The sequence below is a fragment of the Leucopleurus acutus genome (genome assembly GCF_964270905.1).
Source record: "Leucopleurus acutus genome assembly, chromosome: 2".
Classification (NCBI taxonomy): Eukaryota; Metazoa; Chordata; class Mammalia; order Artiodactyla; family Delphinidae; genus Leucopleurus; species Leucopleurus acutus.
In genome coordinates this window covers 167,864,236-167,888,495 of record NC_139143.1, presented here as the reverse complement: position 1 = coordinate 167,888,495, position 24,260 = coordinate 167,864,236, and the positions used below count along the sequence as shown (strand labels likewise).

General features: G+C 39.4%; 1 protein-coding gene, 1 long non-coding RNA gene and 1 pseudogene across 5 annotated transcripts; 2 read left to right on the top strand and 1 right to left on the bottom strand.

Annotated features, from left to right (window-relative positions):
- The first annotated feature begins 8,603 nt into the window (after positions 1-8,603).
- LOC309958068 lies at positions 8,604-11,354 on the top strand. Its single transcript, XR_014326001.1, has 2 exons — positions 8,604-10,716; positions 10,959-11,354. It is a non-coding gene; the product is annotated as an uncharacterized lncRNA (long non-coding RNA).
- Positions 11,355-11,480: 126 nt separating this feature from the next.
- ZBTB8OS (zinc finger and BTB domain containing 8 opposite strand) lies at positions 11,481-24,171 on the bottom strand. 3 transcript variants are annotated; one of them, XM_082833696.1, is made up of 7 exons: positions 23,898-24,171; positions 17,652-17,676; positions 17,254-17,375; positions 16,957-17,039; positions 15,961-16,013; positions 13,924-13,960; positions 11,481-12,552 (listed from the first exon to the last, which is right to left on the bottom strand). In XM_082833696.1, the coding sequence occupies exons 3-7, from the start codon at positions 17,324-17,326 to the stop codon at positions 12,466-12,468; spliced, it is 333 nt and encodes a 110-aa protein (XP_082689822.1). In that variant the 5' UTR covers positions 17,327-17,375; positions 17,652-17,676; positions 23,898-24,171; the 3' UTR covers positions 11,481-12,465. The 3 variants fall into 3 exon arrangements, with proteins under 3 accessions (XP_082689822.1, XP_082689821.1, XP_082689823.1); XM_082833695.1 differs by lacking the exon at positions 23,898-24,171 and adding an exon at positions 23,665-23,810; XM_082833697.1 differs by lacking the exon at positions 23,898-24,171 and adding an exon at positions 23,661-23,693.
- On the top strand, positions 13,978-15,950 carry LOC309958066 (transmembrane protein 126A-like; annotated as a pseudogene). The gene has a single exon. The product of its transcript is annotated as a transmembrane protein 126A-like (transcript).
- Positions 24,172-24,260: the final 89 nt, after the last annotated feature.

Genomic DNA, 24,260 nt, shown 5'->3' with positions numbered 1-24,260 from the left:
ATTAAGCTTGTTTTAATTTTGATAGACGCTCCATGTATTATACTGTATTTTTAACTGCCATGACATACCTCAAGATACTTTTTGTTATTTTCTCTTATTCTTTAATTAATGATTGTCCTTAATACCAATTTGTGGGCCAAAATGGTTAATTTCTTTAAGTTTTTTTTGTAAATAGATGAATAACCACTTTGTTTTATGGTACCTAATTCTGAGATTTTTTTCAAGATTCCCCTGATGGTAAATTTCCAATTGCTTCAAGACCGGATAGTGTGCATTGAGTTCATTGTCTCCCAACATGACCATTCCTGAGTCAGGAGTCTTAACAATTACATTGTTCCAAATGAGGGAGGGAACACTTGTCATTCTTTAGTCTCACCAGAGGATGATAACATCTTTCAAAATTGTAATATGATTTTTAATCATTGGAACCAATAGGAAAAATGACTGACTTGAGCTTTATTTATAGAAATGAAGTTGTGCTTGCATGTGTATACTCTAACGCACTTTAGTCTATGATCTAAATGTTCTTTGATGCTACTATATTCTGCATGCAAACATCAGCATGATTGTCAGCAAGGTCCACTGAACACAGTGCCACCAGCACTTGTAGAGCCTTATCAGAAATAATGCTTTCTCATAATTGTTTATAACAAGCATCAAGCAATCCCCACAAAACAGCTATCAAATTCACCAAACTAGACAGTGCATCTGTTCTATCATTTTAGTATCATAAAAGAACATACGTGACATGTTTGTAAGTTGTAAATAATAACTCCAGTATCATCATATTTATCTAAGACTTTAGAGACCAATTCTTTTCTAGAGCGTAACTATTAATGGTTTCTAAGAAAACTGAATTCTTTGGCTCTTAAATGTGGGAAAATATTACATAGGGGTATAATCTGTTAATATAAGCTTTATTTATGCCAATTTTTTTTGTTCTTTGTTTTTTTTTTTTGCGGTACGCGGGCCTCTCACTGTTGCGGCCTCTCCCGTTGCGGAGCACAGGCTCCGGACGCACAGGCTCAGCGGCCACGGCTCACGGGCTCACGGGCCCAGCCGCTCCGCAGCATGTGGGATCTTCCCGGACGGGGGCACAAACCCGTGTCCCCTGCATCGGCAGGCGGACTCTCAACCACTGCGCCACCAGGGAAGCCCTTTTTCTTTTTAATGTTAGGAAAATAATGGAAGTTGGTTAGACCAAAGTTTGCTCTTACAAGAATGCTCTTTTATCAGCTTCTGAACACCCTTCTAAATCTATGGTCCTCAAGATCCGGTTGATAGGATGAAGTTTTGCAAAATAAAGCACCACTGAGTCATGCCTACTGTCTGGAGGAAGCAAAATTGACTAGGCCAGTGGGTTAAAAGATTTTTTTTCCCAAGAAACCCCTTCTTCAAATGAATTGTTTCATAGAGAAGTTCAACATTTAAGGAAACTCTAAAGGATAGAGCTGCTCTGGTTTAAGCTCCCTACAAACCTTTCCCCAGACACTGCAGAGCTCAGGAGTCCAGCACTGAAAACCTTGGGCTGTATCACTTTTTGAATTCCCTTTGAGCATTACAGTCTCACTTCATTACTCCTGTTACTCCTTGCACTTATAAGCTGGTAACCATAGAGCAGCAAATCACATCTTTACAAGGTTCCTTCTATAGTTATCATATATCTTAAGACCTTTTTAAGAACAAATTTTTCAATATTGTATGTCTGAGTGATGAAATCAAACACAGTTACTGCTTTTATGTGGCCAAGTTACTGCTTAATGGATAAAAAGTTTAGTGTTTCAGTTACTTATGAGCTCAGAACTCAATTCGTTAGTTATTTTGCTGAGTCATGCTAAGATATATTGAAATTTCCACTCATATTGGTTATATATGTTTGGAGTCCTAAAATTAATACTATGGAAAAATCACTAAAAACAGTACAGCATAAGATGTGTTTAACTGGGAAGGGTGATAACAGTAGGTACTGGAGGACCAAACTTTAGATTATAAATGGAAAGTTCTAAGTTATTTTATATTAGAGTGGATCAGTATTACTATTTATCATTTATATAGCATTTTATATTTGCAAAGTATTTAATAATTTTTATGTTATTCTTTACATATCTATGAAATAGGACATTTATCACATGAAAGGTAAAGAAATTGAGGCACAGAACAGTAAAGCAACCTGCCTAAGACAACCCAGTGAAACAGTGGCAAAAATAGGAATTAGAATGATCAGATTTTCTGAATCCTAGAATATCAGCTTAAATCACTGAGGTGTGTTGTGTATTACTCTATTTTATGAGTTTATACAAATTACAGTCAATTGTTTTAAAGCTGATGTCATTGTATGTGGATAAATCCTATACAGAATAAATATTATGTAAAGGATGTGACTTTGGTTACAAGAGTTTCAATGATAAAAATTCAGGTTGTCACACAAGTGGCATTACTTAGCCAATTTTATATATTGTGAAGTATAATTAATATTTTATTTTGATACAGGAGTTTCTCAACTATTCATGCCAATTGAGCCATGAATAGAACAGAAAAATGAAATCCACAGAGAATCTATAAACTTCATTTTCTAACTTACCAGCCTTCTCCCTAAAGTACATGTGTTAATGCCAATGAAAAGTGAAATATGTTAATAAGCCACACACAGGAGAAGCCAGGGGACTCTTAATTATTATTATTATTTTGTTTGGCTGCACTGGGTCTTCGTTGTGGCGTGTGGGCTTCTCTCTAGTTGCAGTGCGTGGGTTCTCTAGTTGTGGCACGCCAGCTCAGTAGTTGCTTAGTTGCCCCACGGCCTGTGGGATCTTAGTTCCCTGACCAGGCATCAACCCCCTGTACCCTGCATTGGAAGGCAGATTCTTAACCACTGGACCACCGGGGAAGTCCCGGGACTCTTAACTTTTAAATGCAAAATATTTTGAAATGTATTTACTTAAAAGCATGATAAACACTTTTCCCTGCCTCTTTTAATTTTCTTCACACCAGCAAAAGCCATTGGTACTTCATCATCTTTAGATAGGAAACCAGTGACCAGGGTAATGCCAGTCATCTCTTTACCTTTGGGCTTGATTAGATCATTTGCAAACATTATTAAAGACAACTTGTAAAGTATATCTAAGAACTGATTATACTTTACTTCACTCTTTTGGATTTCTAGATACACAGATCCATTATATAGTTTCTTGATTTTCCCACTGGGAAAATCTTTTAATTCCTTGTTGATATTATTTACAACTGCTTAATTCTTTTATTGAGTAAATTATTTTATTCAGCCTATAAGGGAAAAAAATGGAACATTTTTACCTAGATAGTAGTTCTCAACCTTGGCTGCACTTGAGAATCACTTGTGGAAATTTCAAAAATACAGATGCCTAAGTAAAGCAGAATCTCTGGCAGATGGGGCCTGGATACATTTTTTTTAATCTTTCCAGTGTCTTTTATGTGCAAAATAGGTCCCCTAGTCAAGGTTTCCCTTTTTCTCCCCAGATAGATAGATGCTAAAGTTGGGCAGTGGAACCATTTCACATTCCAGTCCACTGGTTCGCAACCCTATCATTAAGGGAAAAAAATTAAAATATGGTTGCCCAGTCCAGGAAAATATTAATTTTTGTGAAATCTTAAGATATTGTGTATGCCCCCTCATCTAAACTTTTTATTAGGGTCAAATAGTTGGACACTAAATTAAAATAGCCCATTTTTACTTTGAGGTGTATTTGCATTTTTATTTGATCATGGGTTGCAGTCTGGGAATTCACACAGTAATTCAGAGTAATTAAAGAACTATATTAGGAATATGTGACTGAAATACTATATCCTGAAATTTTGCAAGCTTTAATGTTTTCTTTGCTTTTGAAAAAGAAACCAGAACACTCTCCAAGCACTGTGAAACTTTATTGCTACACATTTGTATTCCATCAATGAATTGAATTAAATCAGTTTTTATTCAAGTTAAATGCCATACCAGAGAAACCAAGAAAGATGTCTTATTTAAAGAAGCCTTCAGATTAATTTGGAAAGAAAAATAAATGTCTTTGCTTTACTTCAAGTATTGCCATTAAATTTTTGTTTTGGAAAATAACTTGAAACGACTTTGGCATAAAGCACCGTCCTCATTCCCATAATTGAGGTTATGTATGCAATTCAAACATGACAAGTATATCCGTTCAGTAGTACTGTATATGCAGACACCATTGCTTAATCTCCTACGAAAAAAGAAAATTATCCAATAAGGAAGTGGCACTTTCTTGCATAATTCAAAAAGGTTAAACGCTGAAATACAAGAAGATTATGTGTCTTTTCTTGCATATTTGAGTTTATTTTAAACTTTTTTTCCCCTGGAGGAAAAAAATCCACAAGGAATACAGCAGTGGAAAATGGCACCTGCACCAGACGCTCCAGTATTTGGGGGCCGTGTTAAAAAATGAAAGCCCTGTTTTCCCCTAAGCAGCAGCAACATCTGTTCGCGCTCAGGCGGTTGACCACGTGGCTTCATCCTACTCTCCGGGAGGACTGCACCAGTGAGTGGGATTAAGGAGTAGGAACCTTTCTTTTCCTTTTCAGTCCCGTTTCCCGCACAACTACTTTTCCTGGAAAGTTATCACAGAGTCCAGCAGCGAGATCCCCGTAGAGAACCCCGAAGTTCCCCGTAGAGGGCCCCGACATACCAGACACCCCTAAAGCTAAATTCTGGGGGTGCAAGATGAATAGAAAACGCTGTGTTGTGTGCAGTGTGCACCCGATAAAGAGCCCCTATTTGCCGGGTCCCTACTCGATCCAAGGCCGCTGAGGTAGGCACACATGCCTCCCCATTTAAAACAGGAGGAAACTGAGGCTTGAGAACGGACCCGTCATTGAGTCCAGCCCACGCAGTGGGTTGGCTAGCGGTGTCCGAAACCGCCGCCCTACCGCCAGGGGGAGCTAGTGTCCTTTACCTCTACTCTGGGTTCCCACAGTGCAGTCTGTGCGTCACAGAGGGTCACTGCCTTGGGCGTCACCCCCATTCCTCCCCACCCCCGTCACACAAAGGGGGGACCGCGCCCTTGGCCTCGCTGCTGCTGGAAGAGATGTACCGGATGAGAGCCTAGCTCTCCAGATTCTGTGGTCACTTCACTGACGTTTTTTAGTTTACCTGTCTTGCCTCCCTCCCCTCCTTCCTTTTTCAGGGAGTCATAACTCTTTTAGAGAAAAATTGAGCAACAAATGTTTTAGCCTGACAGCCAGGTGAGGTAGGTACTACTGTATTATGGCAGATGAAGAAACTGAAGCTTAGAGTGGTGAAAAGACTTGGCCAAGTTCAGAAAATTTAGGAGGTTTCAAGAAGGAAACTGGAAGGAGAGGCCTTGACTCCTACCTTTAGGTAACATACATATAAACATCCACATATTGGAAGATGAGGCATTTGTAGTGACTTCGGGAACCCTTGTCACATGCAAGGGAGAGAAATGAAATAAAATCCTGGGGGAATTTTACATTCCAGCTGGAGAGACAGACATATATGGCCAATGACGATGTGTGGTAGATAGTACCAACAGCCAGAAGTACATCCATTTATTCACCCAACCAATGTCTCAATATCTACCAAGCACCCAGATTCCTAAATGGAATTCAGACAAAAAATTTGGGTGGGGAGAGTATCACATTTATTAATTTCGTTTTTACTCAAAAATAAATACAGATAACAAAAATGGTCCTTAATGCCAACATGTAAAATAGCAATGCTATATTTAAAATGAAAAAAAAAAAGATGATTTTAAGCTACACCTTGAATAATGGAAATAACATCCAATTAGGAGACACAATGAAAGGAAAAAATAAATGATCAGTATAACTAAGGAAAACTAGCAAATAGTTGAGTACAGGGGATGGAAGTGTAAGAGGAGTTCAAGAAAACTCCTATGTGGGCTGTGGAAGGATAAGAGCACTGTTGATAAAAACAAGGAACTCAGAATTTGGATATGAAAACACGACATTAAAGATCTCTCCCTAAGGAGCATGTCACCAGGGGGCTTTGGAATCAGGAAGAACTGGAAGCATCACTGAAACAGACCATTAAAAGATAGAAGGTACAAATAATAACCAGAAGCCAGTTCCCTTGCTCCTTAAGGTGCTTCCAACTTCAAAGCAGAGTTGACTACTACACACATTAGCTGACTTAAGGAACTTTATGCAATTGTTGTAAAACAAAGAGAAAAAGAATCTGCACAAGAATTCAAAGGTAGGAACTGGTGAGTTGTATGGTGTGAACTTTGATGGTGGGTGATGGTGGGCGGGCTACACTGGTACTGAGAGAAGACTTGGAGAGGCCATGGGAACATAAAGGCAGAAACAAAGTTACCCTATAATTGATTCATCTTTCTTCTAATTGTGACACACCCCTTGAATGGTTAATACTTCGAGCTGCAAGGGAATCAGGATGGGACAGTAAAATGGGGGTCCTGTAGAAAGGCACCCAGCTTGGCATAAAGGGACAAGCACAGCTTTTGAAAACAGCTCAACTCTGATAATGGAAGAAAGAAAACTAGACTAACATAGGAAAGATTTGGAGTAGAGAAGCAGGAAAGGAAAAAGTCTGAAGAGAAAGCAGGAGAAGCAGAAGGGAGTGGCTTTGTTTGCCCTTCTTAATAAACAAGAGACTCTGGCAGAATGGCACTGGCTCCAGGGTTATCCTCAGGCTGGTCACCCCCTAACCAAGCGCTGTGGCCTTTTTAAAAAATTAAAAGGTGGGGCTTCCCTGGTGGTGCAGTGGTTGAGAGTCCGCCTGCCGATGCAGGGGACACGGGTTCATGCCCCGGTCAGGGAGGATCCCACATGCCGCGGAGCGGCTGGGCCCGTGAGCCATGGCCGCTGAGCCTGCGCGTCCGGAGCCTGTGCTCCGCAACGGGAGAGGCCACAGCAGTGAGAGGCCCGCGTACCGCAAAAAAAAAAAAAGTAAAAAAATTAAAAGGTGAAAAAGTAAGGGGGCTGTTAGCTTTTAAGCTTGTCCCAATAATAGTACTAGCCCTCACTGAGCATTACTATGTGCCAGGCACTGTCTTGAGTTTTATGTGTATACATTTATTTAATTCTCTCAACAACTATTGTCACGAGTTAAAATTTGGAAATTGAGACACACGGAGATTCAGCAACATGCCCCAAAGTGGACAGTTAGTAAATGGTGGAACCAGGACTTGAACCCCCATGATCTGGCTCCAGTTTGTGCTGTTAACCACTGTACCCCCAAAATCCTCAAAATAAAACTCTTAGCACAGTAGTGTTTAAATTCCACAGTTCCAAGTATAATTCCAAAATTACTCCCTTTCTCTTCTTCTACAAAATAAGATTCTTAACTATGGTAGCAAAGCTGGGGACACCTGGTCGGTGAGTAGTCACTATCTCCATTTCAGTGTTGAAGAAACCCAGCCTCAGAGAGGTTCAAGAAATTTCCCAAAGTCATATAGCCAGTGAGTGACATGGTCAGGATGTGAATCCATGACTCTAATGTACTTAAAGTTTGTATTTGGAAGTAATTTAAAAAACACACACAGTTGTGTATTTATTTGGCAATGGGAAAAAATAGTATAAACCCACTATTTTCTACTGTCTTGTCCTGAGACAAGATATTTCTATAGTCAAAATGTTTTTGCTAAATAACATTATCTTTTGAACTTTTAGAGTATGTGTCAGAGAAAATGAGACAGCCATGGTCAATCATCTATTTTTGAGTTGCACCTTACAAATATCACCCAAATGTAAAGTGTTTCCTTATATATAAAACTTGAGGGCTTCCCTGGTGGCGCAACGGTTAAGAATCCGCCTGCCAATGCAGGGGACACAGGTTCGAGCCCTGGACCAGGAAGATCCCACATGCTGCAGAGCAACTAAGCCCGGGCGCTACAACTACTGAGCCTGTGCTCTAGGGCCCGCAAGCCACAGGTACTGAGCCTGTGCACCACAACTACTGAAGCCTGCGTGCCTAGAGCCCATGCTCCACAAGAGAAGCCACTGCAATGAGAAGCCCGTCGACACAACTAGAGAAAGCCCGCGCGCAGCAACGAAGACCCAACGCAGCCAAAAATAAAATAAAACTTGAGTAATGAGAGCTGTTGTGCTAACCTCACAGGGCTGTTACCTGGATCAAAAGAACAGAACATAAATGTGATCTGTTATATATTAAAAGATATCGTATAAATACAATGAACAGAGTCCTAAGTCCCAAATCTGCCTCTTCTAGCCAGTAGGTTTTAGGTGTCACTAATCCCCTTATTTGTAAAATGTAGGACAACTGTACTACATATAGAATTGCTGAAAGGACAAATGGGTAATATACAGAAAGCATCTGGGAAAATGTTTTGTACAGAGGAGACCTGGATATGTGTTTATGACAAAATAAATATGTTGGCCCTAAGACTACTTTCTTGCATGTCCAGAATTCAACATTAATTGTTCATTTTACAGGCAACAGAACAAAAAAGTACAGAGCATGTTATATGGGAAAAAACATTGATAAATTACTACAGTCACTAAATTCTGAGGAAGTTTGCTCTGGAAGGAGCTTTTGGAAGCTATCTTTTCCAATTTCCTGTCCCCCCCTCCCACCCCCTGGTTTTTGTAGATGAAGAAACTACATTCTCAGTCTCAATCTGGAATTCCCCAAACCTTCTGAAGCTCAGACTTCAGGAAGGGGCAGAACTGTAGTCCACTTGGTGCGCTTCCCCCGCTTTGAGGAGGGTATAAACTGTACTTTTTCCACCATTTCTTTTTGAACATTCTCTTCCAAAGCCCAAGTGGTAATAGCAAGGTGGAAAGAGAACTAACAAGGGTGGCTGTAAGGACACACATAACCACTTAGCCTTCTTGGAGAGGCACCAGTGAGAAAAAGTCATCACATCACTACTGTTACTTTCCTGAAAAGTCACTGCCATCATGTAACACAGCCCTGTACCCATGACAATGACTGTCTGATTAGTGAGCAGACCTGGATGGTGTGATCTGGACCTTTTAGGCTAAATTGTTCCAGTAAGATACCTTCTTTTTCTCAGCTCAGTTGTTTAAAATATTACTAGATCACAGAAACTTAGAACTGGAAAGGAATTGAGGAATCACTAATACACACCTATAATACATAGATGAGGAAGTAGGTCCAAGGTCAAACAGTAGTAGAGCAAAGGCTAGGAACTGAGGCTTGTGGCTTGGGATTCTTATGTTCTCATAGATATGCTCAAGGAGCTGACCTGTAGTCTCTGCCTAAGAGTTTGACGTCGCTCTAAGATGCTTAATCCACTGACCACTAAGTAGTAACTGACCATCTATTATGTGCCATCTAGGAGCTTTCCTTCTATTCAGAGGTATGAGACTAGTGAACATTAAACAATTATAAAATTGAATAAGCCTGCAAATCTTTAAAGCTAACTAGAGAAGCATAGTTCAGAGACCCCTGAAGGCTGAATGGTAAGGGAGGCATTGTGGAAATGTGATTTGAGTTGGGTTTTTAAAATTTATTTATTTTTGGCCACTCTGCGAGGCTTGTGGGATCTTAGTTTCCCTACCAGGGATTGAACCCAGGCTCACAGCAGTGAAAGCACCAAGTTGTAACCACTGGACTGCCAGGGAATTCCCTGAGCTCGGTTTTAAAACGGAGCTGCAGACTAGCAACCTGTGGACCAGATTCTGCCCACACACAACCTGTCTGTACTTCATTGTGATGACCCACAGTGGTTTGGGTTTCTTTCCAAAAACTTGGGAGGTTTTACATAAAAATCCCACTCGCTGGGGTTTTATGAAAAACTGCCACCCTAGGCTTGTATTCCCATTAGAAATGAGGGCTGGAGCTGAGAGGCAGCTGCCCGCTTGGCCCCTGCGTAAACCCTCAGTTCAACACCTGCAGCCCTCCCATTACCTGCCTGACTCCTTGGGCAGCGGATTTGCTACCCGACATCTTCAGAAATGAGAACGGCAGCCCAGAAGTAAGACAGAAGTGAAGATGGGTGGGTACGTTATGGGGAAGGAGAATTAGCTCTGCAATGGGGGAAATCTGTTCCTTAGGGAAAGACACATACTTGAAACTAGCAGAAGAATCTGGTGAGAGCACGGTGCAACCATCTCAATAAATAAACTAAAAATAAATAAAACATGTGCTGCTACTGATGGATCAAGAATGCCAACACTTCACGTATAAAGGGTAACATACTCATTTTCCTTCTATTCAGTATCTTTGTTTTGGCATATTTTAAAACTAACACAAACTAAATTTTAAAATTTACCTGAAATTGTAATGTTATAAATTTATTAAAAATAAGAAAATATAATTTGTCTTGCATAATTACATCTGCCTTGTTTTTATTGAGCCCCATTATACAGCTCTGGTGGTTAAGAGATATGGCTATGCTTTCCCCCCACCCCACCAAGTCAAATGTGTACCCTACTTGGCTTAATACATCCCAAGAGCTCTTCTTACTTTGGCTTCAGCTCTCCCATTCCCCTCACAGTATCCCATTGTTCACTTGCACAATCAACCCCCCCAAGTAGCCCATGATGTGTAAAGGAGTCGAAAGAAAGAGCCCCATCTCAGGCTGGAAATTCATCCTAACAAAAGGTAAAGAGATTCTTCTAGACATTGTTTTGCTTGGAGGTCCACAATTTACACATAAAATATGCCTGAGAATAAAGAAGGTAAAGGCGTGCTACCTCAGAGATCCTGCTGTGTATCCATTTGAAGAGCTACTATTAAAACCACAGGCTCGGAGCTTCCCCGGTGGCGCAGTGGTTGAGAGTCCGCCTGCCGATGCAGGGGACACGGGTTCGTGCCCCGGTCCGGAAAGATCCCACATGCTGCGGAGCAGCTGGGCCCGTGAGCCATGGCCGCTGAGCCTGCGCGTCCAGAGCCTGTGCTCCGCAGCGGGAGAAGCCACAACAGTGAGAGGCCCCCGTTCCGCAAAATAAATAAAAAATAATAATAACTTAAAAAAAAAAAACCACAGGCTCGGGCTTCCCTGGTGGCGCAGTGGTTGAGAGTCCGCCTGCTGATGCAGGGGACGCGGGTTCGTGCCCCTGTCCGGGAAGATCCCCACATGCCGAGGAGCGGCTAGGCCTGTGAGCCATGGCCGCTGAGACTGCGTGTCCAGAGCCCGTGCTCCGCAAAGGGAAACGCCACAACAGTGAGAGGCCCACGTACCGCAAAAACAAAAAACAAACAAAAAAAACCTCACAGGCTCTTGCCCTTGTCTTCATTACGCCCCGCTGCTTTCTGTTAAATTCCCAGAGAGGGACTTCCCTGGCGGTCCAGTGGATAGGACTCCGAGCTTCCAAGACAGGCGGCACGGGCTCGATCCTTGTTTAGGGAACTAAGATCACACATGTCGTGTGGTGCAGCCCAGGAGGAAAAAAAAAAAAAATCCCCAGAGTAAAAATAATGTGGTGCTCCGAGAGAAAAGTTAGAAAGCTCACAGACAATCTCTTCCTTTTAGGTCAAGTTCAGCACACTATAATGATATTTGGCAGCACCCAGTGGCAATCTTTTTTCACATATGTGTGAATAAATAGCAACTTTGCAAACTCTTGCATCACAAGGAAGAATACCTCAATCAATGAATAGAGAATGGAATAATGCTGCAAATCAAATGAAAGCAGCCTCATGTTTTCAAAGGTTATCTACTTTGAAAAGTTCAGATCATTTTAAAGTTGTTTTCCTGGCCTCCTGTCTCCTTAGGAATGAAAAGCTTAGGTAATTTTTAAAAACCAAAGACATTTTAAAAAATTCTCCTTTTCTTCTCTAAATATAATGGCTTTAATATAAAACTATATGTTAGAAAGAAGGGCCCATTTGTACATGCATCAAATTTTTCTTATGGGAAAACAGGAAAGTGTCAATACTTCAGTGCTTAGAAAAAAGTGAGAACAGTAAATCAGGGCTCTTTCTAGAGAAGCCTTCCAATTGTTCAACTATAATTGTTTCATCTGAGAAAACCAACTGGATTACAGGATGGCTCTTTCCCACAGCAATCTAAAACGACCTCTTTTCATGTACGTATAGAAAATATATGTGTTAACCAATTTGGAAGAAAAGCAAAATCCTGGTTGTAGGATTCCTCAAATTTCTTTTTTTTCAAGCTGCATTCAGTAAGAGCATGGGGGCTTCAGAGTCTCTCAGGCTGCTCTTAGATCAATGATCCTTTCTGGGACCAGGCTGGAGGGCTGGCATTCCATGGGAAGGGTGTAAGGCACCTGCTGCTACGGCAGGGAATTAACAAATGAGATACCATACTTGCCACCTAAAGGTTTCTTTAAACTTTGAATATTTGGATAACACAGACCAAGGCTGTACCTAGATTTTCCATTTCTGTAAGTCACATTTTAATTTAAAAATTTCTGTTCTGCAAATCTCCATATATTAAGATACTGCAGAATTTATACCATGGTATCATGGTATCTTCTCAAAAGGAAGAGAAAAAGCAGTTCTTCATAGGGAGGCTCTTTTTTGTGTGTGTCTTAAATGTCAATGATCACAAAAACTTCTGGCTTCTCTTCATTATAGACCTGCATTGCTGAATATGTTATTGCCTTGACTTCAGTTCCCTGAAATTGGGGTTAAAGAAAAAACAGGAAGGAAAAGGACATCAAAATCAGAATCATTAACTCTAGCAACGATTGGCAGAAAGTCAAAATTCTAATATTGCTCTGAAAAACTCAGACGAAACAATTAGTTATCAAATTAGTATAGTATTATCCACTGATCCAGTAAAAATGAGAGGCAAATATGTACAGCAGAAAAATCACTGAGTTAGGAGACGAAGCATATTATAGTCCTGGCTTTGTTTGCAACTGGATACAGAAGCGGTCTGACCTCTCTGGGCATCAGCTTTTTCATTTATCAGATGGGTTGAATCCAAGAACACAAAGCTTTCCTACTGTTTGGGTCAGGGCTCCTTCTTAAGGCTTCTTCCATACAGTCGAACCTGGGCCCTGGGAACCCGGCCTATTCTCTTCTCTGAATGGCAGTCAAATGCCTATTATCCACCATCTCCGTTTAGATGTCTAATAGGTATCTCAAATATAACAAACTCAAAAGAAAATGCCACTGTCATTTGTATTATAAAAATAATTTGTTTTCAGTCCACATGCTCCCTCTCTACTGGCTTCTGTTCTTTTTATGCTTCTCTTCCCCGAGGCTCCCTCCCAGGCTTCATTTTATTGCACTGTGGTTGAAGAAATTCTATTGCAGCTACCGGAAGCAAACAGGATTTTCCAGTCACCTCCAACTAACTTAGGTCTCTTTGGCCTAAACACAGGAGTCAGCGAACTACAAATTGAAGGCCAAATCCGGCCTGCCACCTATTGTTGTACAGCCCCACGAACTAAGAATGGTTTTTACATTTCTAAATAGTAGTGGAGGAAATGTTTAAAAAAAGTTTTACTGGAACACATCCACATTCATTCATTAATGTGTTGTCCTTGGCTGTTTAGTGCTATATATAAGAGAAGAGTTGAATAGTTGCTCTTCCATCATTCTCTGCCCACAAAGCACAAAACATTAGGAAAAAAATTGCCTACCCCTATTCCAACAGATTTAACTCGTATAGAGTGAAGCCATACATGCTGACAAATACTGAATCTGGAGAAGCACAAAAGGCAGAAGACACTTTAGAGAACATCTAGTCCAACACCTTCATTACGGGGGAGGACATCAAAACTCGATAAGGCAAAGGGATTTTTACACCCCACAACTCTGTAACAAACCTGACCTTATGACCCAAGTGCTGATTCCTAATCCTCCAAATCAGGTGTGTGAAATCAGTGTTTTAACATAATATGACTGAACAGGTCATATTAGTCTGAGAAAAATTTAGGACTTTACACCAACTTATTAGAACTAGTTCACTGTCACATTTACTGACTTTATGGTAAGGTAGTATAAAATGTTTCTAATGGCTGGATTTAAAAACATACCTGAGGGTGCTTGGACAATGAGAATTCTTCTCCCCACCTTGAGAAGGAAAAGTGAAACATGATTAAGATTTCCAGGATTTAACATTTATTCTCTCTTTCCACATTTTAAAATAAGCCTTATAAATGTGGTTTAGATACTAGAAAGCCAAAAGAGATGGAGGGGGAAGGGAGCTATAAATTTCAATTTGATTGTTAGCAGATACAGCTGTTGAGGGACTTATGTGTACAACAGCCATTTCAAGAAGGTTGATAGTTGCTCTTAAAAAAAAAGTGTCCTAGTATAATGTACATAGGTAGATTCTCAATAAACATTGTTTAATGAATATTGGTTCACAACAGAGTAGCATGTTCAAAATTTTCATTGTACTCAGGACTACAGAACTAATTAATATCTTCCACTGGAGAAAGCACGTCTGAACACCATAAAGGCAAAATACTAGATTCTGTAATACAGTCTGAACTTGGTTTGTATTTTATAACTTTTCAAAAAATGTCCATGGTGTGTACATGGAAGGCCCTAGAAGGGTACTGCCCTGGAACCTGGGATGAACATCCTCTCTCCCTTCAACACTAATGTGGCTGAAGATCACAGTAGCAGAAGCAGTAGTAGAAAGAGCAACATTTTAAAATTCTGTTCAACTATTTATTAGCTAAGTACCCTTGGACAACCCTGTTTTCTTACCCATAAAAAAAGGGAGGAGGAGATAATAAAAGCTCTCACTTTACAAAAAGAAACTAAAAAAATTCAACATAAAATAGAAAAGATAAGCTCTATATAAAAATAACCTAAAAGAGCTGCGTAAGGGTTGGAGTGAGCCCTCACGTGGCTGAATAAGACCAGAGGAGGCAGTGAGTGCTGGGAGGAAAGTGTAAAGCTCAAGATGGAAAATCGTGAACCAGATGATACTGTCAAGGAGAACTTGATATCACAACCAGAAAAATTAACCAAATTCCAAAACAGAAAGGAATCTGCTTGAAAATGGATCAACATATGTTGGACTTAATGCTGCCCTCTATGGCCTAATAGCAGATAGTCTTTTTCGACGAATCTTACATGTGACACAGGCTCATATACCTGCTGGCTTAGCAATGGCAGAGGTCCCATTTTTGACGGCACACGTATCTTATAAAGATTTTGTAAGTTTACCTTTGAATACAGGTGATTTGCATTGTGAAACCTGTACCTTCACATGAAGTGAATTGGTTGGTCTTGTTTTTGGTGGTCTGTACCCTGTTTTCTTGGCTATCCCTGTGAATGGTGGCCTAGCAGCAAGATATAACTCAGCCCTGCTACCCGAGAAAGGAAACATCTTAAATTACTAGATTAGGATTTCTAAGCCTATCTTTAGAAAGATGTTATTTCCCATTTTGCTCCAGATTGGGTTTGCAGCATACCTTGGGTCTAGAGAATATAAACTACTTATAAAGGCTTTTTAGTTACCTGAACCTGTCCTAGAAACCGTGACTGTTAAGTAAATCTGTACACAAAAATAAAAGAGTAAAAATAACCTATATCTAAGTATGAATAAACAGAGACTTGTTAAAAAAAAAAAAAACACCTAAAAGATATCATTAAATGACTGAAGAAACTCGGAAAACACCAAATCCAATCAAAGTGCCATAATCAAGTGTTTGCAAACTCTGGAAGGAAGTGTATAACTTGTTAATAGAAGGAAATGGAGTCCAGGTGTGAGGATCTATAAGAAAGGATGCATCAGCATTTCTCATCACCAAGCTAAGCTTTATGCAAATATCTGTGCCATCTACCAATGATATATTTTTTGTGCTAAAAATCAACAAATTGGGAATCCTGTTTAATAACACACATCAACTTTGTTCTGACAAGTTTCTGGTCCACCAAACCTGAGGTGAACCCTGGCTCCTAGGTATCTCAAGAAGCTTAACCTGCAAAGCCCTACTGGGATGCAACTGGTCTTCTGACTTAACATTGCTATTTGTCTTCCTGCCCACTGAGTTCACTGAAGAATAACTTAACATCTTTCATGACCCGCTACTTAAAAGGTTTTCAAAACTTACCCAATTGACCGTAATTTGAAATTTCTTTGATCAATATTAAGTACTTTTACTTCCTGAAGAAGAAAAAAAATTTCTTTTAACTTTAATATATGCTCATAACAGACTAGCTCCTAAAACATGTCTAGGTTATCATCTTTTCAAGATAATAGCATAAAACTTCTCTGAAGCAAAGAAAACTAAAATGTTAACTAAAACGGAATAACAAACTATATATTTCAAGGAAATAGTTTTTTCTTACATATTCAAGGGACATATTCTTAAAAATGTACAATCTAAAAATGAGTCAAAAGAATTTTTCTGTAAGATACATAGAGGAGCATGACCTAGGATTTCAATCACTCTGGATTTTTTTCAGCTTTATTTATTTAGAGTTGACAAAACTCTCAGCCTATTTTTATATAATATTATAGGACGAATGACCTAGTTCTGTAGGACGAATGATCCAGTTGGAAGAATATACGTAGTGGAGCTGGTAAGGGAGAGAATGGAGGAATTACGGAAGCAAGGAAGGCCATATGTGTTAGATGACAATGAGGTTGGAGAGGTGTTCCCTCTGGAGGTTGGTGGCAACAAGTAAACTCCATTTGGCTTTTCCTTTTTCACATTAAGGAAAACTAAAAGCATCAATTTTTAAACTTAGGCCAACATGGTAGAACTGCCAAATTACAAATGGGACAAAAGGAACATATGGATGGACATAAATACAGCTCAAACTTGGGAGACATAAAATGTGCAGAGACAGTGGCAACAATAGGTGCGTTCTTGTCACACAATCCTGATGAGTGACAAGTATATAATAAGAGATCTAAATACAAAATGCACATACATAAGCAAACTCGGGTTATCCAAGAAGAGCCTATGGTTATTATAATTTCTGCAAATCATCATCTGTATGGCTTGGTTTTGCATCACATGTTCTATTTTAAATCACTAGTCTTATTATAAAATATGGGTAAGAACGCATCTGCTCAGTAAAAAAGAAAAACTTTTGCTTACCCGGGCTATGAAGAATTCATCAGCACTGAATTTATAAAGCCATTCATTCAAAAAGTGAAACAGAAGAGATTGTAAGTCATCTCCTACACAGGATCAAAAAGAACCATGACAGTATCATGTTTAATAACTCTTGTCTCTAAAAAACTGGTTTAAATTTAACAGTGCAATGAATTTCTTAGGCTAGTTGAAAGAACAAGCTCATAATCAATTTTGTTGTTCTTACTGTGAGCATATACTGAATTTACATAGAATACTGAACATCTATAACAATTTCTTCCTTGTGAATAAATTGGTTACCTTGGGTTTCTACTTCTGTTGCTTGGAGGGGCTCCACTGTCCCAGTATCTGTCATATAACCAAACATGGCCATTGCACATTGCTCAAATGCTTCCTCCAGAGTATCTCCCCATGCGTGTAACCTAAAGAAATACATTCATGCCCTGTGTAATATAATCCACTGCAAAGCAGAAAACTTGTCAGGAAAGTCAAAATAAAATTAACATGATAAATACAAAACCAAAGGTCTCAATCAGTTTAATGACACTGAAACAAGGTGCTTTTAAACCATCATTTGCATGTCCTAAAGGAACCAAAAGAGGAGGAGAAAAATTAAAACTCGGGACATCAAGATTAAAACATCAGCCTTCCTATGTTAAGCACGTGGTTGCAAAGGCATAAACTCTAGCTATACTCACTGGACATCAGCTGTATGATCCAAATCTGAGGGAGAGAGGAAAAAACACTTATAAGTAACTAAACTTGACTTGCAAATCACAAGAAAATAACTCTAGATCATTACTAAGAACATAATCCTTGAACAGCAAGAAAATGTGGGCTGGCCACACACCTTTCACTAACGATTTACACAAAAGTTAATTGTTCTGTTAAGGGTTATTTTTTATTTTTAAAAATTTCTTCTAAGCATTCACAGTTATTATTCTGTTAATATTAAATAAAAGAATAGTTCCATAATATTAGCATATTGATGCTAAAGTGTTATTTTTTTAAAAGCCTAGATTTATATTTAAATGAATGACAATTTCTAGAAGGCATCACGGCCACGGTCTTCTAGGTGATCTAAAAAGTGTATAATACATCACAGGTTTTCAATAAACAAATGCCATTCTCTGCCATTAGTTACTTTTCCTCAACAAAACAAATCAGTATCTTTTCTAAATATCTACTTGTGTGAATGACCAAAATTCTAGAAACTACATCATCAAAGATATAAAATTCCAGATTTCATTTCACCTTTTCATGAACAGCTAGCCAAATCCCAAACAAAACAGTTTTTTATTTTTAACAAGAGCCAAGTTTTATATTTGTTGATTTCTTTCATTTGAAGGACTCCTCACTGATATCCTTGACCAATAAAACTGTTTTGGAAAGTAAACTCTACAATATGTTTTATGAGCTTTTTCCTGATATTCTCACAGCAACACTAGGAAATAACAACTGCTACTACAGCAAGTTCCCACTGGATCTGTTATCTCAAGATTTCAGAGTCAGGACTTCCCTGGTGGTCCACTAGTTAAGAATCTGCCTTCCAAGGCAAGACATGTGAGTTCGATCCCTGGTCAGGGAACAAAGATCCCACATGCCAAAGGGCAACTAAGCCCACGCACCACAACTAGAGAAGCCCAAGTGTCACAATGAAGATCCAGTGCAGCCAAAATTTAAAAAATTAACTAATTAAAAAAAAAAGATTTTAGAGTCTATCCTTCACTCTTACCTGACTTCCATCAATTCTTCCTGCTTAGAATCATAGAATATTCAGGCTATAACAAAGTCTTAGAGTTCATTTAACAGAATTCCTTCAATTACAAGAAGAAACCTGAAATCCAGAGAGATTGTGCGACTTGTTTAGGACTACACTGCTGATTAGAGTTGGGACTAGAATTGAGATTTTCTGACTCCCAGTTTAGTGCCGTTTACATAACACATCTTGTTCTGGTAACACTCAAGGTTTAAGCTCATCTCTAATTTACTCAGAATATTACTGAGAACTCAATACATTTTAGGCATTAAGAGGCTCAATGATCAGCAGAGATGACAAACAAGTTAAAAGAAAATAACAGGTTTATTAACCCTAGAGAAATGAAAGTATGTGGCCACAAAAGGACATAGAAAGTTCACAGAAATTTTATTCCCCCAAATTAAAAACCCCATATCCATCAAGAGAAAGGATAAACAAACTGAGGAATACAATGCCACACTACTCAGCAATAAAAAAGCATGAACTACTGATACAATGCATTAACAAGAGTCAGGGAGCTCACCTCTTTCCCCTGCTGTCAGTAGTTACTGAATAAAATCCATTCACCACTTTAACATCTAGCTGTGTTTGATACTGAGTGAAGAAGCCAGACAGAAAAGAATCTATACTGTGTGATTCCACTTATACAAAACTCCCACATGCCGTGGAGCAACTAAGCCCGTGTGCCACAACTACTGAGCCTGCTCTCTAGAGTCTACGAGCCACAACTACTGAAGCCCGTGTGCCTAGAGCCCGTGCTCCACGGCAAGAGAAGCCACCACAATGAGAAATCCACGCATCGCAACAAGGAAGAGCCTCCACTCGCCGCAACTAGAGAAAGCCTGCCCGCAGCAATGAAGACCCAATGCAGCCAAAAATAAATACATAAATAAATAAATTTATTTTAAAAATGCATATGGGCAGCACAGCCGGAGTAAGGAAAAAAATTGTATATAGTCTTCCTTCACCAAAACTAGAAACTGGTGGTTTTTTAAAGGTTAGTTGCAATGCAGAATCTGAGGCTTTAACAATGAATTTTTCGAACTCTGTAACATTAAAATCCATTGCTCTATCTTGTGCTTAGAACAGATCTTATCTATGCCTGATTGTGTAATATCAAGCATTGGTTTTTGGGATAATATCAGTTCATCGATGTTGACACATTCTATAGAATTTTAAAAAATCTATTTGTTAATATCACCTCCAATCTCATCAGAAAAGTCTTTAAGCACTGGGAAACCGTGAAGCTCATGATGGCAGATACAAGTTTTCCAAAATTCTGACTTCACTTGAAAGCTTGAATTTTATCATTATATAATATACATTATCAATATACCAACAAATATTGTTATTTTCCTTGATGTGACAGATTACTTTATTTTCAAGAAGATATTGGAAATACCCAAGTCTGAATAACAATAGTATGTCTTTCAGTCATTCTTTTGAGAAAAAATAGTGTTCCGAGAAAAAAAGCATCTCACAACTCAAACAATCACAGAAGTTCTTTTCCTCAAGGTAAGCATCAATACTTTGAGAAGCAGAAACACTATGCATACTTCCCATTTTGTTACACAGAATATTAAAAAGGTGTGTACTCAATGGTTAATATTTAATAAAATTAATAGTTCTTGCCAAGTCATCAAGGATATTTTTAAGTAAAAACGACTTTTTCTTTTTTTAATTATAAGTACATAGTGGTAAATAATACAATGGCTACCAATACAGTTTGGTGCCACTGCCTCAATTTGTGCCAAGGGGCCAGGACTTTTACCTATTACTGCCTCTGCACCACGAGTGCAAATATCAACACAGTGAAAAGAGCAAGTAACATCTAGTATTATTAAGAAAGTAGTTTTAACTTCACAGATCCTTTGAAAAAGTCTGGGGAAACCTAGGGTTCTAGAGACCACCCACTTTGAAAATTCTATTATAGGAGAGAATAAGAGATAAACTAAGCTAGACTAAGAGGTTCAGGTAAGAATTCCCAAAGGAAACAAGACTTAACACTTTATGTGCCAACAGACTAAGGATGATCTTTATCTATCTGCTCACTCATTTATTGCCAGTTTCCGCTCAGTGTCTGATACACAACAGGTGCTCAATAATATTGCTGAATGAATATATGAGATGACAATTGAGCTGAGTCTTAAAGGAAAAACAGGGCTACAGGGAGAGCTTGGGGTAGATCTGGAGGTAGTCAGTGGCAAGAAATGAAGCTGGAAGAAACAGACTAATCTCACATTACATCAATGCCAAGATTGTGTACAAAATGTCGGCAAGTGGAATCCAGAATGACCAAGTGCAATTTATCCCTGGAATGCAAAAATTCAATTCTTAGGAAACAGATTACATCATCTCCATAGATGTAATCATAAGGCATAACATAAAAATTTTTTTTTTTTTTTCGGTTTTTTGCCTCACTGCAAGGCTTGTGGGATCTTAGTTCCCTGGAAAGGGATTGAACCCCAGCCCGGCAGTGAAAGTACCGAGTCCTAACCACTGGATGGCCAGGGAATTCCCAAACAAAATGTTAACAGGATTTTTGAGCAAACGGTCTTTTCTCAACTATTTCTCAAAAATACACTATTGTTTATTTTTTCTCTCATTCTTTTTTTTTTATAATTTTATTTATTTATTTTTTTGGCTGCATTGGGTGTTTGTTGCTGCATGTGGGCTTTCTCTGGTTTCGGCGAGTGGGGGCTACTCTTCGTTGCAGTGCATGGGCTTCTCATTGCGGTGGCTTCTCTTGTTGCAGAGCATGGGCTCTAGGCATGCGGGCTTCAGTAGTTGAGGCACATGCGCTCAGTAGCTGTGGCTCGCAGGCTCAGTAGTTGCAGTGCATGGGCTCAGTAGTTGCGGTGCATGGGCTTACTTGCTCCGCGGCATGTGGAATCTTCCTGGACCAGGGCTCAAACCCATGTCCCCTGCATTGGCAGGCAGATTCTTAATCACTGTGCCACCAGGGAGGCCCTTTTCTCTCATTCCTAATTGCTGCTTTTCACTGAATGTTTTTGTGGTATAATGAAAATATATACTTGGTCTTTGTCCCTGGTTCCTGGAACAGAGCTCTTAAAATCCTGGGCATTTTCTGAGTGACAGGAGTGTCACTCAGTGTTATTCATAAAGAGCCCCTTCTGACCACACTTGAGTCTATGCTAATAAGGTGATTCAGGGTTGGGCCCCTAAGTAGCCTCAGGATGGAGAGAAGATGAAACAAATGATTAAAAGGGGGGAGGGGATACCAACAGTAATTCTTATGGATCTTCACAAGCTGATTTTTATCTACATATAGAGAAAAAAATAAAAACAATAAGAATGGCAGGAAAGGAGCAAGTACTGAGAGGGAGATTGTCCTAGAAGATATTAAAAGATACAATAAAGCCTCAATAATTTAAAATGTGGCACTGGCACATAAAAAGAGAGCTACAACAAAGGAATAGAATAGTAAGTCCAGCTACAGACCTAAATATAGTTAGAGGAATTCTGTATACGATAAAGATGGAATATTTCAATCACAGGGGAAAAGACAGACTGTTGATAAATGATTTTATAGCATCTGGAAAATAATTATCAGGTATTGATACTTAATTTCCACCTTACCCTAATCCTAAGGTATTCAAATTTTAAATATATATTTTTTAAAAACCATAAATACTAGAAACATGAACAATCTATAACTATTAGCAAAAATACGGTTCCCATAAATATGAGACAAAAAAAGCCAAACACAAAAGGAATACATACTACATGATTCCATTTAGATTATGTACAAAAACATGCAAAGCTCATGTATGGTGTTAGTAGTCAGGCTAATGGGAAAAATACGGAGAGAGGAGAAAGGAGCATGAGACGGTCTTCAGGGATGCTGTAACATTCTGTTTTTTGATCTGGTTACTAGTTATACAGGTGTATCCAGTTTGCAAAAATTCATTTGTAACATGTGTACTCTTCTATATGTATCTTATACTAAAATATAAGTTTTATTTTGGGGAATTCCCTGGCAGTCCAGTAGTTAGGACTCTGTGCTCTCACTGCCGAGGGCCCAGGTTCAATCCCTGGGCGGGGAACTAAAATCCCACATCCCACAAGCCATGTGGTATGGCCTAAGAAAAAAAAAAAGTTTTATTTTCAAATGTACTAGAAGAAAACATGGGAGAATTAATTTACAGTCCCAGAGCGAGCAATGCCTTCTTAAGTATGATATCCCAGTAGCCATAAAAAGGGTTAACAAATTTCACTACATAAAAATAAACTTCTGCACAGTAAAAAAGACCAACAATCCAATACAAAAAGTGGGTTAAAAATATGAGTATACACATTCCAGAAGGTAAATACAAATAACTCCAAACATACTAAAGTATGTTCAGCCTCACTTATAAGTAAAATGCAATTAGTATAAGATACTTCAGAGTCTGCACTATACTTTCACATTTATTATTATCTCATTTATCCCTCACATGAAGGAACTGAGTGCAAAGAGGTTATGTGATTTTTTTTGCCTAAAGTCACTAAGCTAAAAATGACAAAAACAGGTCTTTTTGCTAACAACACGATACAGGTAAGACACCAATTTAGAAGTCCCCTACTCAAAGCTCTCCGAGTCCTCTACCCTAGGCACACTCTAACTATCCCACAGTTGGAGGGAGATACTTGGGGGCGACAACCCCTCAAACACTTGAAAATACGTTACCTTCAGAATTAATACGGAAGTAAAATTCCCACAAGATAAACGTAATTAGGCATATGCAGAAAAAGTTCAAAAGGCTGTAAATTTGGGAGCCCGGGTTTCCCGACTCTCAGACCAGGAGGCTTTAGCCTTCAGCCTTCCCCAGAGAAGTACATAAAAGCCTACAATAAATGGCAAAAAGGGAATGCCTGAGCCACCCTATGGGGCAAAATGGAAGAGGAAGCCGGAAGCCCCCGGCAAGGAGAGAAGTGAGCCACCTACTCACACTCGTACTTCCGATTGACTGGAGGATACTTGGCCTTGATCGCCTTCTGCTTCTCAGTCAAATTGTAATCTCTAACATTTTCCCCTTCCAGCGCCATGATTGCGGCTTGGGCCCCAAACTCAACTTCCGCCCTTCGTCAGCCGGACTTCGGCCCGGACTTACAACTTCCGCCCTAGACTCCGCCCCTTGACACACACCCTTAAAGGGCCAGGACTCCATTCTCGAGGACTTACTTAATCCCCTAAGACTTCCGTCCTAGGTCCCGTCGCTTGGAGATCTTTAAAAGTCCAAGGCCTCATTTTCTGGGTTTGCTTCATCAATAGTTCTAAGAACTAAGGGAACAAATAAATTGGAGGACCTAGGAGCAAGGGACACTTGAATTAGACATCTCGAGGTCTGATAGAAGCCTTTTCTTGCAGCCTCACCCCCAGAGCTGACAACTAGACCCTAAAACATTTTAGATTCCTCATCTAAAGTCCTACTTTGAAGGGATCGCTAGCTTCAAGAAAATGGCTGCACCCAGGAGCGTGCGGACTAAACCTCTCACGTGACCTCGAGAGGCGCACGCTCACCAACCCCGCGCGCGCGCAATCGAA